Consider the following 18598-nt stretch of genomic DNA (forward strand, 5'->3'; position numbering starts at 1 on the left):
GGCCTGGGATGTGTGGCTCCTCTTCTTGCATCCAGCTTGTGTCTCTCTGAGGCAATGCAATGCTAGAAAGATATACACTTGTTTTGTTGTGAGCCTTTCATTCTATCAAGTGCAATCCCAAATTGCAGAAGAAAATTGATACGGGTGTGTGATTTCGTTGATGCATCACTCTTTGCTCAAGTGCCCAAGGCAGTTTCTCACATTTAGAAAAAGTTCTTGTCAGCACTGCAGCTCAAACTTGGTTATGGCGCCCCGTTATCTCTAAGGGAAAACTTGTGCATAAACACATGAGCAAGCATGAATCAGAAGGTTAGCAATAGGCTCATCTTAGGCCAAGTAATGACCTACAGCTTTGGGCAGTGCTCTTTTTTCATTAGATCAATACCTTTACATAGGATATAGCTAGTCTCAAGATAGGCATTTTGGGCAGTGCTTTTCTTTCATTAGATCAGTATATTTACAAGTTATCATTTGCTGATGGAAAAGTATGTCACCAAATTGTCATTTGCCAAAACACTTGTCGAGTATGAGAAAAAGGCAACGTGGAGGCTATGCAAGAGGAATTGAGACTAGCGAGCGCTCTATCTTTTTCTTAAATTCAACTGGTTCAAATTTGTAATTATTTGAGCTTTCCAATTGTGTGATTTAATAGGTATAGTTATTCTAAACCTTGCAAGTATTTCCCTTATATAGGGAAGGACACTTTAGTAGTTGTAGTTATCTTAAAGTTTGCAGGTATTTTCCTAGCATAGGGAAAGGGCACTAGTTTTTTTTACAAACTTGCAGCTTTGGGAGGCCTATATAGCAAGGGGTTTTTTAATTCCGGTTTATGCAAATTGTAATTTTTGGCTTTGGAATAGTGTAATTAAAGAAAAGGAAAGAAAGAAAGAAAGCAACCTTTGAAACTAAGGCAAACAAATTGCAATGGAAGTTGAGGAAGAAGCCTCACGGGTAGGATTAGGAGTCCAATCGACAGATCAGGTGTCACGCCATGTGCACAAACTTTGATTGGTAGGATTGCGTTGTTAGAGAATATCTTACAACAAACAATGACTCAACAGTTACAAGCTAATGTAGCGCAGTCTAAATTGAGAAGGATGGTCCAAAATCTATTAGCAAGACCATCCAAAAAGAAGAAAGGAAAGTCTCCTGTAGAGCCTAAAAACAGTCGATCCTATTAAGGCTAAAATACCTAATAGCACGAAAGAATTCCAGTTGGATGACAAACCGTAGTTCGGATGTCATTTAGGATTGGTTGCACAAAATGTGACGAAGCATTTGTCATTTATGAAATCAAAAATGACATGAAGAAAATCTGTGAGACCCATGTGTTTACTCAAGCAACGAATATGTGGTGAATTAAACAAAAGGATGAAATGGCATCCACTACCTAGGAAGGTTCAAGAAAATAATTAGAAAACATTTCCTACCTCATGAGAAATCATCTTGAGTTTAGGATCAGTATACATATATTCCTCAGAAGAATTTGTCAATAGCTAAATATACTGACAAGTTTAGGGAATGACACCTAAGTCTCTTTATTAGTCGGTGCAAGTTAAAAAATTTACTTTTGGACTGAATGATAGAATAAAAATGGAAGTTTGGACCAAGTATGCGAACACGCTAGATAAAGCAATAGCTATAGCCCTTAATAATGAAGATGCCAGAGGCAAGCCAAGTGGGTTTGTACAAGCTGGGAGTAGCCCAAAAAGAGTGGATTTCAAAAGAGATGGTGATGCACCACAACTTAGTGGCTAAATATCCGATGACTCACACAAGGTTTATGTGATACACAAAAATGGAAACTTAGGTGGGCATATATCATACATATCAATCAATTGCAAGCAGGTATAGTAAAATCTATATTACAATTTACGAGGCAGTTTCCTAGATGGGTCCAGATTGCCACATGTCCACTAGCTAAGGCTCCACTTGAGTGTTGCTTTTTAGCCCTTATTGAAATTCATTAAAATCTTTTGCCCCTAGGCACAAACTGCTATGAATAGGTCGCCTAAGCCTTTGTCTTTTGGATTCACCTAATCATGTGAATCACCCCTCACCAACGACGGTGGTATTGAATACCTAAACATAAAGCACAATGTAGACTATCTACACTGTTTCTAAAGGGAAAATGCCAACTGATCCTTCTAATGTCATGTTACCTCAGCTTGAGCATAACATTACTTTCCTCTTCATGCATCATTAACCACGATGATGAAATCTAGGAATACTCTCCGCACTCGTACACAGATTCCAAGGTTGCCTCAGTTAGAGGTAAACCATGTCATGCAACCAACAACGTGCATAGCTTCCGATTACACAATTCCAATTTTCCTCAGTCCAGGATTCTTGTTAATTTGCACCTTGCATTATCCTCTCCTGAAACAAAACACCACCTTAGATTAGTGAGTCACTTTGCCCAAAGATGCTGCAATTTAGGCAGCCCTGATTCCAAACATCAAGGAAAGTCCCGGCCTTCAACTCAGACAGGGTATCAATGCATGATCAACGATGAATAGTCCCTTGTAGGAGACCAAGGCAATACACATACCATTTGCTGACCATAATACAGCGGGGAGTATTCCAAAAGCATTTACTTAACAGTTTTCCTCTGTCAAAATCACCACAAAAAACCCTTAGCAGCATAATGCACCTTTTGGACAATGTAATCTCCCCAATGTCCTTGCCAACCAGTTTCCAACATCCAAAGCATAAACCCGAACAGAATACACAATTTCATCCAATGAAAGGGGCAAGATCTTTCCGATCCTTTCTAATATTCTTAAAGCCTTCATGAATGACATCAAATGCCAGGTGAGCTTCTTAGAGAGACACAAACCGACCTGCTTCTTATTTTGGAACACTTTGTCCCTAGTTTTGTCAGCCATGTTTGAGCACTTGAGCATAGAAAGAAAGACTCAATACAAGTTACAACACTCCCAAATTTCTGAAGAGCTTATGGACAGCAGAAAGGGCAGATTGAACAGCAAGTACAGAACTCAGAAAAACAGTGTTTACGAAGAGCCAAAAAAGCTTGGTATAACAGGGCTTTTGAACAGGGAAAGGGCAGAGTGAAACATAAATTATGAACAGGCTGTAGTAAAGGAGATATTTATGAGACTATGAAGTGAGGGACCTACGAACGGTCACAGTAGCAGAGAAAAGGGACAACAGATTTTTGCAATCAGATAAGGTGAGCAAACCAAGAAAACCCCTCATTGAACTCACACCCCCTGTGGGTACTTAACAAAAAAAAAGCTTTTGGGGACGATAGACGGCCATGGCGAGCAATCGCAACAGAAAAGGAGATCCCAGGACCCTGCACACATGTATAAACAGCCTCTAGAGGCACCATACAGCAGGCGACAGCAGGTACAAGGAGGCTGGAGAGTTGCACGAAACGTACATGCATTCATTCACAGGAGGTGAACACTTCTCAGTTTGGGCTTAGGATTGATCTTACACACCATGTTTGTACGGTGGCGAAAGGGCTGGAAACCCCCAGCGGGGTGGAATTCCGATCTGAAGACAGGAAGGGGAAGCGGGAGCTCCAAACTGCTCACACATGCACCACACACACATATATATAGCCACCTAGAAAATGCATAACATCTGTCAAACGCAGATAAAGTTGACAGCCGGACGCTAAAACATGTCAAGAAAAAAAGGTATTTTATTTCATAATACAACGGCAATTTTCTCTGAAATTCTCTCAGAAAAAGCTATTTTATTTCAGACCATAAATACTTCCAGGAGTTCTTCAAGATGCCTCTGGGCAAGGCTCCATTTGTCAGACCATTAAAAGGAACCCCTCGTAGATTTGAACAATTGGTATTAACTAATTGAATCAACGTCATCTAAAACTAGAGATGTGTTCTTATGAACGTAAAAGTACAGAGCCTTAAAAAAGAATAACCACATAAATTTCCCTCTATGTGCCAAATGGCTGCATTCTCTATGCCAGTTTGCACACACTATCAGAATTCTCTTTCCAGTGAAGGCCAAGTATCATCTTTAAAATCTGTTTATCTCCGTAAACAAAAATGATAGAATCAAAATTGAGGGTGCCTGTCTCTCTACTCTTGTTTGTGACAACACTCACATGGTTTTTGGAGCCATGTGGTATTTAAGCTTTGGATTGAGCTCTGCATACGTGATCAAACCCAGTAGGATTGTACAGCTTCTAATTTCAGCAATGCCTGGCTCCAACATACCCCTTTTCTCTTGGATCTAGCTGTCCTACCCAAATTACAACATCAGTGATACTTGTAAAAGGGCTAACTAGATCACTGAGAGAGAATACAGGGCATATACGACAATATGACTACTTAGCATTGTTATCTCCAGGGGACGGTGGTGATGTAGAAGCATTATTTTTTGAGTTCTCGCCTTCACTACTTACAGTGGGCTTTTGGGCATTAAGTTGTGCACCATACTTGGCATACGCAGCATCCAGCGCTTTACGAACAGTAACTTTGGGTGCCTCAGTAAAGGGGACCTTAGGAGTTTCTTGAACTTCCGTCTGCTTTTCAGACTGGTCCAGCTGAATGTTGACTTTTTCTGTGTTTGCCGCAGTCATGCCCATATTGCTAAGCCGGAGTTGCTTAGTTGTCCTTCGGAAAGGCTCATGAAATGCATCATATAAGTGCTTCACCTGCTCAAAAATCCATTTGTAAGTTTGAAGCATTTACTCAACATTTAAATAATGGTGTATAGTTTTATGGAGCCAAACAATCTGATAGAGACTTTTCACCATATTTGCCAACACTATTTGGTTTATAAAAAAAATAATAGCAAAACTTAAAAAGAAGACTAATGCAACTCAACTGCCCTGGAGTCCTATAATCTCATATGACTAAAGATATATTAAAACAGACTGTCAAGGGGTGATATTAAGAATCATACTGAAATCCCTCCCCCCCCCCCCCCCCTCTCTCTCTCTCTCTCTCTCTCTCTCTCTCTTCAAGTGTCCTGTTTACTATGAGATCCGAGGGAGGGTGTTTCTATTGCCTCTTCAGAGATAGTTACGGGGTTTTGGCCCATTTCCTCTCCTACCCAGACCAGCTGTGTTTGGCTCTTTTCATTCATGAGGTGCTCAGATACCGCGAGAGGATACTCCGAGGACAGAGACAGGAGCACACTACTTCCTCGACTGATACCTCTCAGAGCTCTATCACAGAGTTCTTTCAGCCAGATCACATAGACCCCCACGAGACGAGACCTCGACATGACCGTGACCCGGAGCCTATGACCCGACAACTCAGACAAAGGGTTGACACACAGATCATACTTGGGGACATCCCCTCCTTGTTTAGGGTCGGAGCCCCACCAACGAGGGTCACAGTGGCCCTGGTTAGACGCAGAGCTACCACCAAGAGACATACCAGGACTGCACCCTTAGAGGGCCGACAGTGCTCTATTGCTGAGCTCATGCCTCCACTTCCACTGCCTCATCCATCCTGATGTCCTGTTGCTGATGATGATGATGATGATGATTATGATGATGTTGATGATGATGCTAAGATTGATATATATAGTCAACTATTGACATGACTATGTTGTACTTAGGAATTAGTACTGCCATTTTGCATTTTTTGCATTCGGCCTTGGTGTGGATGCTTGTTTAGTAGCTCCACTACAACAGCTCATTGAATCAGGTTCTTCACAGTCTCATAGATCCATCGGTCTTCCAAAGACTTTAATAAACTTTATTTCTCTCTCTCTCTCTCTCTCTCCATACTTCAGAACAACATAGGCTGGTTGCAAAACACCAGAAGGAGACAAATTGTACCTGAATTGCCCTACAGCCCCCGTCCCCCCCTCCCAAAATCCCCGCCAAGAAGTTGAAAATTTTCAGGAAAGCAAAAAAGGAAGGTAAACATGCATACACGAAAGAAGGATCGCACAAAAAGGAGGGAAACAAGCATGGGATTCGAGACACTCAGGATCAAAGTATGGAATGTCTGGCTGGACCGTGGACAAGATAGGAAATAGCTGAAACAGACGTAGTTATAATTGTGGAGACATGGGAGCATGAGGGGAACGCATGCCGGAAATTCAAGGATTCATAAAAACATCAAAGGAGGACAAGGTTTTGGAGGGATAGCATATTACATCAGAATGACATGGGAAAACACAGAAATAGTTGTAAAAGAAGACCCACAAAAACAATATATATGGTTTGATGTCACAGAAAAGGAGGGGAATATAAAAATGGCAGCATGTTATTTTGCACCCCACAATCACCCATCTACAAAAATAACAGCAACATATCCCGAGAAGGCCCCCTCATGCATTTAGGGGCGGATATAGCCAGGTTCTCCAAAGAGAATACAATCATTCTAGCAGAGGATTTCAATGCACGAACAGGATCAATGCAAGGCATCATAACGACGGAGGTCATATGGATGGATGAAATGGAAGATGATGATGAAGAAAGAAGAGGTTGGAAAAGGACATCAAATGATGCCAAGGAAATCACTGATATGGGAAGGCAACTTGTCACCTAATATGCAATGGCACAACAAAATTTAAAAACACAAGGCGATAGACATGCAAGACAGCTCAAGGATCAACTGTAGTTGATTATGTCTGTAGTTGATTATGTGATCACAAACTCACATGCAAAACACATGATTATATGATCAAAATTGTGGACGAGTCTCTCGATTTGGACCATAAAGCAATGTCTATAGGCATAAAGGGGACAAGCAATGCTATGAAAAAACAGAAAACTATCTCACATCCCATGTTAAGAATGGACTACAAAAAGAGCATATTTATAAAAAGAAGATACAGGCAGAAATTGCACACGGGCAAATGCCTTCCACATGTCAAGAAATGAGCAAACACATAATAGATATGCTGCTGTCAACAGCCCAAAAAAGTTTCACTAAAAGCAAGGGGAGAAGTACCGGGATGCCATGTAATCAGTTGTATGACCAGGATTGCAAGGATGCAAATAGAGCCTGGAAAAAAGTAAACACGAAAGAGGAGGACGAGAAAGCTCGAACATATAAACAGGTGGTAAGAAATAATAATAATAATGTTTCTCAAAAGCAAACAGCTTGAAAGCTTTGAGGAGCTGAAACAAAAGAAATTCAGAAATTACACGGCAACAAACCTTGAGAGAGGGAAAGCACAATGGGAGGATATGGTACGGTTTGTCAAAAGCCTCTATGAAAGGGATAGGGAAGAGAAGATCACCCAAAAATATACTATCAAAGCAACAAATGGAATCATAACAAAAAAAAGACATGGGAAATGGACTGAAAAAGCTAGCTCATGGGAAAGCTCCAGACACACAAGGGCTAGTAGCGGAAATGTTGAAATGGGGAGGCGAGAAGACAAAGAAAATGCTTACCATATTTAGGGAGCTGTTGTACTAATGGGGGCATTATAGGACTCTACACAAGGAAGTTGAGTGAGCCTCCATGGAGGTGCATGTTGCCTTCACAGCAAGCAGTCAAGCAGGAGGACTTTCTGGTATGTGCATTATTTGATTGTTGATTTAAACCTTAATAGCACACTGTGGGCATATTTTGGTCTTTATGTTTATCAGGTAATGAGAGAGTGAGAGGTATATGCCTTCCTGGAAGGTAGAAGAGAAAGTGGTGGTATTTCTCAAGCACCCGGAAGCGAGATGCTAGAAGGTGGAAGCGGTGGACTTTCAACCCTTTGCCATGGGGATAGGAACACCTCAAGGAGGACAAAGTGTGCTTAAGGGAGGAGGATACCGCTTATGCTTCAGGTATTCTGCAGTTATGCTGGGGTTGGAAGATTTGCGTGGAGCATCCAGAAGGGTTTCCGTGCTCAAGTTCGGAGCTGCTCCTGCTACCCCCGAGCTGTTTCAAGGCCTGCGGCAGCCCCAAATCAGCCGCCTTTTCGCAGTTGGGGACCTTGCCAAAAAGGACATGTTGAAACAGACCTTGGGAGCATGATGCCTGCAAGACTCCAAGTTGTTCACTTGTTGTGAGGGAGACAGCTCAAGTTTGCTTAGGATCATTGGCGGGAACGTGACTAAAGGTGGTGGTGAAACGAACCTGTTCCTTTGTCTAATCTAGTCAACGTCAATCACGGGCGATGGCACATCGTTATTCCTCCCAGCCATTCTCTCGTGGATCACAAAATTCAACAGATATTTTCTTTTTCCTCATGCCTATCCACAAGACCCACAACTCCCTAGATGGTTCCCTCTGCCACATGTCGTCATTTTAGCCCTTTTTCACTTGGTGCACCATTTACCCCTCTCTTGGGGCACATTTAAACCATTTGCCCCTTTGCATTATTGCACATTTAGGTGCACCTAGGCCTTAGCACTCAGAACCACCTAGTCAATGCCATTTCACCCTCACCTAGGACCTCGGCAGTTACTTCTCTTGACCATTTTATTTACGCACATTAAATATTACATAAGTCGGTCATCTAAGAGAAAATGCCCACCGATCTTGGCTTCACCCGCTCGGCCTTGCTTACCTGACACGAAAAACACCGTGTCACATATTCATGAATATGCTTTTTCATCTTTGGCCAAAAGAAATCTCGCTTCACGAGATCATATGTCTTCTCGACTCCTAGGTGTCCCACACACGGGCTATCATGGCACTGTCGAATGACTCTCTGCCTGAGATCATTCTAACTAGGTACTACAACCTTGCCATTTCTTTTCAGCATACCATCCCTTATGGTATATCTTGCATAAGTTTGGCCTTTTCTGGATGCCAGGTCATCCTTTTTATTTTCCCCGGGTCTAAACACATGAGCCTTAGGCCATAAGCTCTGGACAAACTCGTCCACTCTCTAATACCGTGAAACTCAGGTTGTGCATAATGCGAGACAACGCATCAGCAACCTTATTATCCTTTCCTCTTCGGTACCGAATCATTAGATTAAACTCCTGCATGAGCTCTGCCCACCTAGCTTGGCGGCCCCTCAAGTCAGGCTGTTTACAAAAATGTTTCAGAGTATCATGATCCACATCCACATAAAACTCTGAACCATACAAATAATGCCTCCATGTTTTCAAAGCATGGATAACAACATACAACTCCAATTCATGAGTTAGCCAATTCCTTTGAGAGGGAGAAAGCTTCTTGCTTTCAAAGACTACTGGCCTTCCCTCTTGAAGGAGAACTGCTCCTACCGCAATGCCACTTGCATCGGTTTCCAAGAACAACGGTTTCTGGGGATCAACTATTTTTAACACCGGTCCTGTGACCACAGCTTGTTTTATGGTGTTAAAGCTTTCTTGTTGACTCTATCCCTATATAAAAGGTACTCTATCTGAGGTCATATCAGTCAATGGCGATACTATTTCGGAATATCCTTTGATATGCCTTCTATAAAATTGGACAAATCCCAAGAATGATCGCAACGCGGTCAAACTCTGAGCGATTGGCCAAGTTAGTATCGCAGCCACTTTCTTCGGATCCATTTCTAGCCCCTGTGGAGTAATTATGAACCCTAAATATTCAAGCCTAACCATACACAGTATAGTTTTCTTTTTATTTACATAAAGACTGGCTTTCCTCAAAGTACTGAACACTATTCTCAAGTGTTCACGATGCTCAGTAGTACTTTTACTGAATATCAGGATATCGTCAATAAAATGTACTACGAACTTTCCGATATACGGACGTAGTAAATCGTTCATAAGCATGACGAATGTAGCCGGAGCATTAGTAAGTCCGAAGGGCATTACCAAAAACTCATAATGACCAAACCTGCTTCTGAAAGCGGTTTTATGCACATCCTCGGCTCTAATCCGGATCTGATGGTAGCCACACTTAAGATCTATCTTGCTGAAAATCACGGCTCCATGTAATGCATCTAGCAAATCATCAATCCGAGCCATCGGATACCTGTGCTTAACAGTGATATTATTCAATGCTCTATAATCTATACAGAGGCGAAACGTATCATCCTTTTTCTTCTTTAATATCACTGGCGAAGCAAAAGGTGAGAAACTTCGTTGAATCTGCCCCAACTTGAGGTATTCTTGTCTACGCACCTCCGCCTCTTCAGTAAAACTCATTCTATAGGGAGGTCTATTTACAGGTTCTGCCCCCGGGATCAATTCAATCTTATGCTGAACTCTCCGCTCTAGAGGTAACCCATAAGGTAGTTCATCCCTAAAACATTTCTGATATTTCTTTAGCCAACTCGGCCATCTTCCCATCTTGGGTAGCCTCAATGCTAGTCGATGCATCATCAGTCGACTCTACCGATGCTATACACAAACACAGAAACTCTTTCGGAGTCTTCCAAATTTCCATGGCTGAAATCAATGGTCCTCGAGGTAAATCCTTTTCACCTCGCAAAACATATTCTACCCCGTTCATCTTGAACTGGTAAATATGCTTTTTCCAATCAATGGCTGGATTTTTCCGAAAATGCCAAGCCATGCCTAGGGCTATATCTGCGTGAGCAAGTCTGATCAGTTCAAAGTCCAGCTTCTCAACATAGTCCTGAATTCGAAGTTCCAACTGGGTAACCCTTTGGTCCCATACTTCAGTTGAACTTCCGTCCGCCATCCTGACCGTACAAGCATAGTCAGACGGACTAGTTTTCAACTTGAGCCTCTTAATAAGCTTCGAGTTGATTACATTGTGTGTTGACGCTAAGTCAAACAACACAATCACATCATGATTGGCTACTTGCCCTTTCATTTTAATCAACTCGGGCTCATCGAAAACCATATACCCCGTTGCTGCGGGCTTTGAAAGGATATTATCAGGTGCACCGCTTACTAACTTAGTAACAGACACACTTAACAACACAGGTACTAACCTCTGAGAAGGTCCCACCAATTGCATCTGCATATGTTCCGCATTGGGACTCTCCTGCATTTCCACGTCGCATTCAGATATTATCATATTGGCCGTGCAATGGTCTTTATTCAGTGGACAATCTTTCCACTGATGTCGCTTAAGGCAGCCAAAGCACAATCCTTCTTTTCTAGCTTTCTCTTTTTGTTCAGGGGTCAATGAGGACTTTGACCAAGCTCGGGCTGCCATTGGAGTTATTTTCCTTTTCACCCCACGGTGGCACTTGTTTTTGCTGGTCCCTCAACCAGCTTCACCTGCTTGGTTTGGCCACTTAGCTGCGAGACACTTGTCTTTGAAGTCCATTTCCTCTGAAATCCCCCTTTTCTCGGGTACTCATACTGAGTCCCTGCCTGCACAAATCCACTAGATCTGCCTCTAGCATCCTCATAGTTCAGGGCTACTGCAATAGATTCATCTAATGTAGTCACATATTTAGCCCGAACTTCCATTTTAATTTTGTCGTTCAGTCCATAGATATAGTCTTTTAACTAAACCAACATAGGGAGAGGGTCTGTTATTTTCATGACACATTCCCTGAACTTGTCAGTGTACTCTGCCACCGACAAATTCCTCTGACGAAGGTTTCTATAAGCATCCCAAGCTCGGGACTCTTCATCAGGTGGAAGAAAGTGTTTCTTAAATTCGGCTTTGAACCCTCCCCAGGCGGTAGGAGCAACTTGATCTTTCTGTTGCTTTATCCACCATCTATCTGCTGCCTCAATAAACAGGTGAGTGGCCTCACGGATTTTCTTTAAATCAGATCTGATTTCACAAATGGCGAAGGCTTCTTCCCACTTGTGTAACCAAACCTCGATCACATCAGAACTGCACTCGGTCATCCGACCAGCGTACTTCTCCGGTCTATAGTTAGCAATATTAGGCACCTTGACCCTCGCACGCTCTGATGAATGTATACTGGGCTCTGGCTCTGCTGGAGCTTTGCCCTTATCAATCCTAGATGGTCTAGCCGACAAGGCTTGCACCATCTCCCTAATCTCATTCTAATCTGCATTCACTTGAAGCTGCTAGCTCATAATTTGCTGTAAAGCATCTTCTAATACCGAAATCCTACCCACCACAGTAGGTGTTGTGTGATGTGACATTTGTTGTGTAGACCGTGCTCTAGACTCGCTAGGATTCACCCTGGAATCTTGTCCTTCTGCCTCCATAGTTTCAAAAGGGAAAATAGTTTTTTTTTTCAATTCCCCTTTTGTTATGCAGAAAAAATAAACGACAGCCTCTGCTGTACAGAACGAATCAACTGCAATTCAAAATTTTTTTATAAAAGAGAAAAAAGTGCTCCCTGGAAGCTCCACGCAGACTGAGTATGCGCGTTCCTTCAGAAGATCCCGTGCCTTTAATTTTTTTTTTCTGTGCACAAATCTGTCACGTCAAAAGCATTTACTGCTAACTGCGCTCAGAATTAAACTTGTAAATATATGGCCTGCAACTGTGGCTTTATTCTGGTCCTTCCAATTCGTCACGACGGCTGTAATATGCAAGTCATCGCCCCGCTCTACTAGTCATCCCACCACACTACTACTGCAAACTCCTGATCCACGGGTGGTATGGCACTCTAATGGCCTCCTGGAAATATGAACTGCATGTTGTTCTCGTGAATTGTTGAGGGCTGACTGGCTACTGATGCGGAGGCATTGCACTCTTGAAGACTAATGGCATGAAACTGGCTACTAGCTGCAGGCATGCACCCTCCCCACTAGGGAAGATCCACCAACACACAACGCTGGTGCTACCAGGAACTACTAGAGTGATGACAAACTAGGAACTACTAGGGTGATGACAAAGCCACTAAGGTCAAGCAACCAAAACTGAAAATCTTGGAAACTCCACAATACTCACATGCACTCCTGGACACTGTGGTACTGCTATTTCCCTCCAAACCTATTTCAAATTAAAAGGAGCCATACTGCTCTGATACCAATGTAGCATGTGGGGACTCGCTGTGCGGAAAATAGATGAACATACAAGGAAGAACTCAAGCATGAAGATACACCAGCTATCTTCCTAACTATAGTACATTGCTTTATCTATACTGATGGCATAAATACCCTGACTACTATTGTACATGATTGCCCAATCAGCATGCGAAACTGTGCTGAGACCACTCCCCTAACTACGACATGTGGGAGATGGAGCTACACTGCTGAAACAGGACACCAAATCTTGCCCAAATGCTGGCTGAAAGGTGCTGCTGAAGGTGGGAGCTGAGTGCTGAAATGAGGGGCATAGCCCTCCTTTGAATAGGGGCTGGAAGGGCCTGTTTTGGCCGACCCAACCAGCCCTAACTGGCCGACCAGCCAGTCGGCCAGTTGGCTGGGCTGGCCGGGCTGTTTACTCAGCCCTAGGGGCCGACCTGGAGGGGGTTGAGGCTGCCTGCCTCCCCCAGCCCATTTTGATGCTTGTTGAGGCCCTTTGGAGGCCCCAAAATCTGCCATATATGCTGCGTACGGAGCTGCGATTGGCTGACAAGGCAGCCAGTTGTCACTGCAACCTGGGCTTGACCCTGGTGCATGTGACAGTAACTCATGCCTGACTCATCCCCTCACAATGGGACATGGCATACAACAAAAATAGCCTAATTTAGGAACTACTGCTGTACAATGCAGCCTAGTGCAAGGGTGTATATAACAGTTTCTCTCACTCCCACTGAAGCCCTATCTATAGGCAACGCAGGAGAAGATACCAGGTCTCTTTGTACTCAGTTTTGTGCCGTCTCTCTTGACTCTCTATAGCCCAGCAATTGAGTTCCTGTCTGCCCCTATCTTCTTTTACAGTTTGTGATGTCATCTAGTACAATTGTTTCAAGTGAGATCTGAGAGGGTGTGACACTTTCTTGAGTGTATTCCACTGCTCTATTCTCTGAGAAGATGTACGTAAACTGACAAGATGTACTTATGTCACACAAAGTGCTTGCTTAAAAATAGCCTTCCATCAAGGGAAGGCTTGTTTATAGCAATGGCACTTTAGGAACAAACCTTGAGAGGAGTAAAGTAACCCAAGTATTCAAAAGCATAAAGCATAAACTGAACTGCTTTCAATCATCTTCAAAACTGAGAGCACAGCTCTTCATTAATACATGTGTGAGCAGCCTCTCAATATCCTGAAAGACCGAACAAATACAAATAATGCTTTAATGGAACACACCTTTCTTTCTCCAATGCCAGGGCAGCGTGCTAGCTCCTCCATGGACGCTCCCATAATAGCCGAAAAAGTCTACGGTCAATACCCCATGCACATACATGTTAATGAAATGTCAAAACTATAGTTTGGATATATTGTGAGAAATCAAAATAAGCCAACTCACCCCAAAAGTGGACCCTAATGTGATGACATTGGTCTTATTCACATGTCTAATTGTCGTCAAAGCACTTGTCAACTGTACAGAAAGTCACAACCACAAGAAAAATTACACATTTGCATACTTGCACTAACTGAACATAAATTGGTCGCAATTATGTACTGACAGCTCCTAATACTCTGCATTTGAGGCAGCCAAGCAGAGGTTAACTACCCTTGATAAGTAGTCATGATCTGTACGCTCTTGAATATCGTCAGCAGGTTTGTTCTCATATATCTTGATAGTTTCTAGAAAACGTGCACATTCTTCTACACTGAAACCTTCAACAGGTTAGGAGCAGGGACCTAAATCTTGCAGGTTGAGTAACAGATTCTAGTCATTACAGAAAAGAAAACTTAGTAACATATCTTACTGATTCACACCATCCTACGGCAATGTTCATACCTCCAGGCACAAAGCAAGCTACAATCATGCAGTAAAGCTATTTTGGTGACCTCATGTAATGGTTTGACAACATCTTCCTGCGCACACATGCAATAATGAGACAATAGGCTTGCTTCCTCATTCACAGTAACAAAATCATCTTTTGACGTTTCATTGCAAAATTCAACTTGGAAAAGTTCAAACCTGAAATTATCTACCATAAAAATCAGATTGAGTATGGCATTCCTCGTTCATACAAATTCTTCACATAATCATGTAAGAGCCACACCACCAGTTCTTATTTATCCACCACCTATTTGTTATGATGGAACACTATGTGTAAAACACCAAATATAGAATTGCACTCTTCCGGTCCAATCTGCAGGCTTATTCATCAGAATAGTAACGAGCCATAATGCACACCTTAACAACTACACTGTTATGTGTTCCAGAGATCTTAGCACAACTCCTAATGCTGTTAAAAATGTATTCCAGCACTACATTCCTGACAGCTTCACTTCATTAGGAAAGTCTCCGTGTATTGGCAAGCTTGATTTTCTTACTATTAATGGTACTAGAGTGAAAAGTTAATTTCATCACTAGATAGTTCAAACTCCTAAAACCTAAATCTAGTCCCAAACAGTCTAAGTAGATGCCATGGATGACATTTCGAGTTATTAGAGTCCCACCCATTAGGACTGTAAGCCAATTTCATTTCATCATATGATATCCACTTTCAAGACCTAATAAAAACAATGAAGCTTTTGTTCTTATAACAAGAAGAAGTTATTCAGCGTTACCTAAAAGCTCAAGTCACCCATTTAGACAAACTTCAGTTGAATACCCTTCACATGTCTTACCCCTTCTTGCCCAGCAAACAAGTATCTTGTCCTGGGAAATCCATTTCAACATCAAAGTCTACCCCATGCCAAATGCACATCACAATCATTCACAAAACAAAGCCACAAAGACTCACATGATGCCATACAAGTTGCTTGGTACTCTGGTTTGGTCAAAGACAAAGCCACACTGGCTTGTTCTTTCTGAGCCACGAATGGCTCCAGCTCCCAGAATGAAGCAATATCCAGAAATCGATCGCTGCATGCTCATGTCTCCTAGCCCAGTCCCTACCACAATATGCATGGAAGCCAATTCCACTTTGGTAGGTGATCCCCTATACCTAGATGAATCCAGGAACATTCCCAAACTCATCCTCTAAAAACACAACATAGTGCAGTTTCAATCTCATGATAGTCACTCACAAGGTTGAAAACCATAAACTCCATCATGCATAGCAAGGACTAGCTACTATGACATCCCCACTGACGTCATCAGCGCCCAACAGTGGGTGTAGACCATAGTATAAAAATATGCTCTCACACATACAAATCCACACACCCACACATACTTGAGCATCCATATTTGATGGTACCCTTCAGATACCAAAGCATACGAAGGCAAGCCTTCCAATGTGTTTTCTTTGGTGCAGACTTGAAAAAGCAATCATACACCTCCAGGGTCATGCCACTGCACCTCCTTGAAAGCTGCTTCCATCATCAACTCAGTCTCGATGAAGACCTCATCACCAACTATCACAGCCATGATGCAGCAGGAGGCTTTTTGGAAGCAGGTTGAATCAACGTCATCCTTACCCCCGACTCAATTGTTCAACAGAGGGTGGACGAGGGGGATGATTCCCTCACCAAGGTGAAGATGGCCAGGGATCCACTGGAGTCATTTGGTTAAAAGGCGGACACAAGCACTGGCAATTGCTGTGCTTCGAACACCACCTCTGCAAGCTGGTTATGGCAAAACCCCAAGTCATATGTTGCCCTGATAATTCTGGACAAAGCCTAGGTTCCCACACGTGTTCGCTTCTGCTGGGTCTGCAGGTGTTATCACCTTGCCTGTGGCATCGCCTGTCGCCTTTCACACTTACGTCCCCATGTTATAGCCCATAAAACCCACTTCCCCTCATCTCTGCAAACTCTCTTTATTCTACAACCTCACAGTCGCTAGACATTTGCCTAGTGCATGGACACTTTCACAGGCAACTCAATGACACTTAGTAAACTTGTGCAAAGAATCGTGATGTTATGCTGACTAACAAAACCATAATTATCAAGAGAGCTATAATTTACTTTCAATTAATACTATTTAAACACATCTAATCAATCTGAAAATGACCAGCATACTAAACTTTACTTACCACGTCAACATAGCACAAGACAACTCTTAGCCGAAAGCTTTTCTGGAGTTCACGAATTCTGAAATAAATGTAGTCAGGATGAAGCAGGTGATAGCGCAAACTGCACACGTATCAAATCGTGCCTATCAGCAATTCTTGTCGTCTCTCGCTTTTGATCACATCTAACTTTCATGAAACCATGTGCATATAGCCAAAGAAGGTCACACTTCTTTTCTCTCTTAATCAATTTTGGTTTGGAGAAAGTGAATTGTTTTCGTTAATATTGGATTTGGGGCAATCAAGGTAGCGGTTTTCCTCTGCTATTGATGTGGGAAGGGTTTTCCTCTTTTTTAGCCAGAAGAGTATAAGGATGCCATTGGAAAAAGAATTTAGACGGGTCACAGAAAGAAAACCTGAGATACAATGCACAAGAACTTTGACCCAGTAAGTAGTCCGGGACAATGTCGGCAAAATCCCAACGGACATTCTTTATATGCTTGAGCACAGGATTCCCTTGCTACAGCCCAAACCAAAATTTCACATCAAATGGAGATGACCTAGAATCTGGTGTGAAAGCCACATAAAGCAGTGACATAATGCATCGTCAAGCCTGTGTTCCAACCTGTCTCCGGCTGACAAGAATTGCATTCCGTGCTTTTCCCGCGGAATTGCTGTCCACAAGAAAAGTGAAATTTTCGATGATGGGCAAATCTTAAGCATGGGAAAACACGTCCATGCAGTTATATATTTCCTGGGCGACGAGAACTATACTCTTACTTGGACGCCAATCCACCGCTTGTGCTGGCTACGCTTTCAACTGTGGCCGGCCCCGCGGAAGGAGCAGGTGCTACGGGAGGCGGAGAGTAGAATTCTGTCTTTTTGATGAAAGAGAAGGCTTCCGCGAAAGACTCAGGCTGCTCCCCAGGACGAGAAGTGTGAACAGTGCTAGGAGGAGTGACTTGAGGAAGGCAAGAAGCAGGAAGGTTGGGTAAAGAAGCAGACGAGGAGGATGAGGGCCGGAAGAGGGAAGGGGGGGGTTGGGGACGAGATTGTTCGAGCACCTGGGCATGGGAAGGGATAAAGATGGGCAATCGCTGCTGCTGTTGCTGCTGCTGAGAGCGGTTCTCCGGCCGCTCCTCTGCGTCCATGGTCGAGTCGTGAAGCTCTGGGCAAGCTCGGATTCCTTGACGCTGAGACGATACAATGCAGGATTTTCTCAAAGCCAACGATCTTCGTGCTCCACAATTGCTCCAACTAGATTGCTTGGCCAGCTGGGCTCTTGATGAATACTTCTCTCTTTTGCTATCTTGTTGAGGTTCACAGGAGTCACTTCGTCAGAAATGATGCAGAAGATTGATGTTCAATTGCATGCAACCTTTTCTAGAGATTTCGTTATCATCCAGTCCTGCTTGCACTTGATGTTGTTCATGTCGACAGTAAAACGTAGTTTTTCTTTTTTTCGGAGGAAGACAAATTCCTATTCTTTGCACTGTAAGCAAATCTATTATCATTCCACTTCGAGCGAACGACGGGGAGATGTATTTCAGAAATGTATAAATAATAAATGAAAACCAAATTGAGACAGAAGCATGCAACTGTGACATGAATAATCCAAACCCAAAGCTGCATTGCATGTACGACAAAAGTTCCAGCACCATTTGCAACTTCATTGGATCCCTTTTTTCGAAGGCACAAATGTTTTTTTTTTGGGTCAAATGATGTTCCTACGCTTTAGAAAATAGTACTTCCGCGCTCTAGCCGGATGGCCCTCGAGCGTGTTGTAACCTAATGGACCTACTGTGTTGTGGCTCCTTATGTAGTACTGCTCTAAAGTTCGTGCTT

General features: G+C 42.9%; 1 protein-coding gene across 2 annotated transcripts; it reads right to left on the reverse strand.

The window, feature by feature from the left end:
* Positions 1–3749: 3749 nt before the first annotated feature.
* ERCC1 (nucleotide repair protein) lies at positions 3750–18004 on the reverse strand. Of its 2 annotated transcripts, XM_087388890.1 has the most exons (10): positions 17534–18004; positions 17379–17427; positions 17170–17273; positions 16778–16877; positions 14590–14666; positions 14359–14458; positions 14152–14223; positions 13992–14060; positions 4403–4654; positions 3750–3811 (listed from the first exon to the last, which is right to left on the reverse strand). In XM_087388890.1, exons 1-10 carry the CDS (start codon positions 17902–17904, stop codon positions 3791–3793), a joined length of 1215 nt encoding a protein of 404 aa, XP_087245016.1. In that variant the 5' UTR covers positions 17905–18004; the 3' UTR covers positions 3750–3790. The 2 variants fall into 2 exon arrangements, with proteins under 2 accessions (XP_087245016.1, XP_087245015.1); XM_087388889.1 differs by lacking the exon at positions 3750–3811 and having other exon boundaries at positions 3821–4654.
* Positions 18005–18598: the final 594 nt, after the last annotated feature.

The sequence above is a fragment of the Dipteris shenzhenensis genome, chromosome 17 (assembly GCF_047967505.1).
Source record: "Dipteris shenzhenensis isolate YYH24624 ecotype China chromosome 17, Dip_SZ_1.0, whole genome shotgun sequence".
Classification (NCBI taxonomy): domain Eukaryota; kingdom Viridiplantae; phylum Streptophyta; class Polypodiopsida; order Gleicheniales; family Dipteridaceae; genus Dipteris; species Dipteris shenzhenensis.

Coding starts and splice junctions, on each gene's coding strand:
- ERCC1 (XM_087388889.1), bottom strand. CDS start 17,904: ATGGACGCAGAGGAGCGGCCGGAGAACCGCTCTCAGCAGCAGCAACAG. Junction 14,224..14,358: donor ATCATGACTACTTATCAAGG/GTAGTTAACCTC, acceptor CTTTCTGTACAG/TTGACAAGTGCTTTGACGAC. Junction 14,061..14,151: donor CATTAGGGTCCACTTTTGGG/GTGAGTTGGCTT, acceptor TATTGACCGTAG/ACTTTTTCGGCTATTATGGG.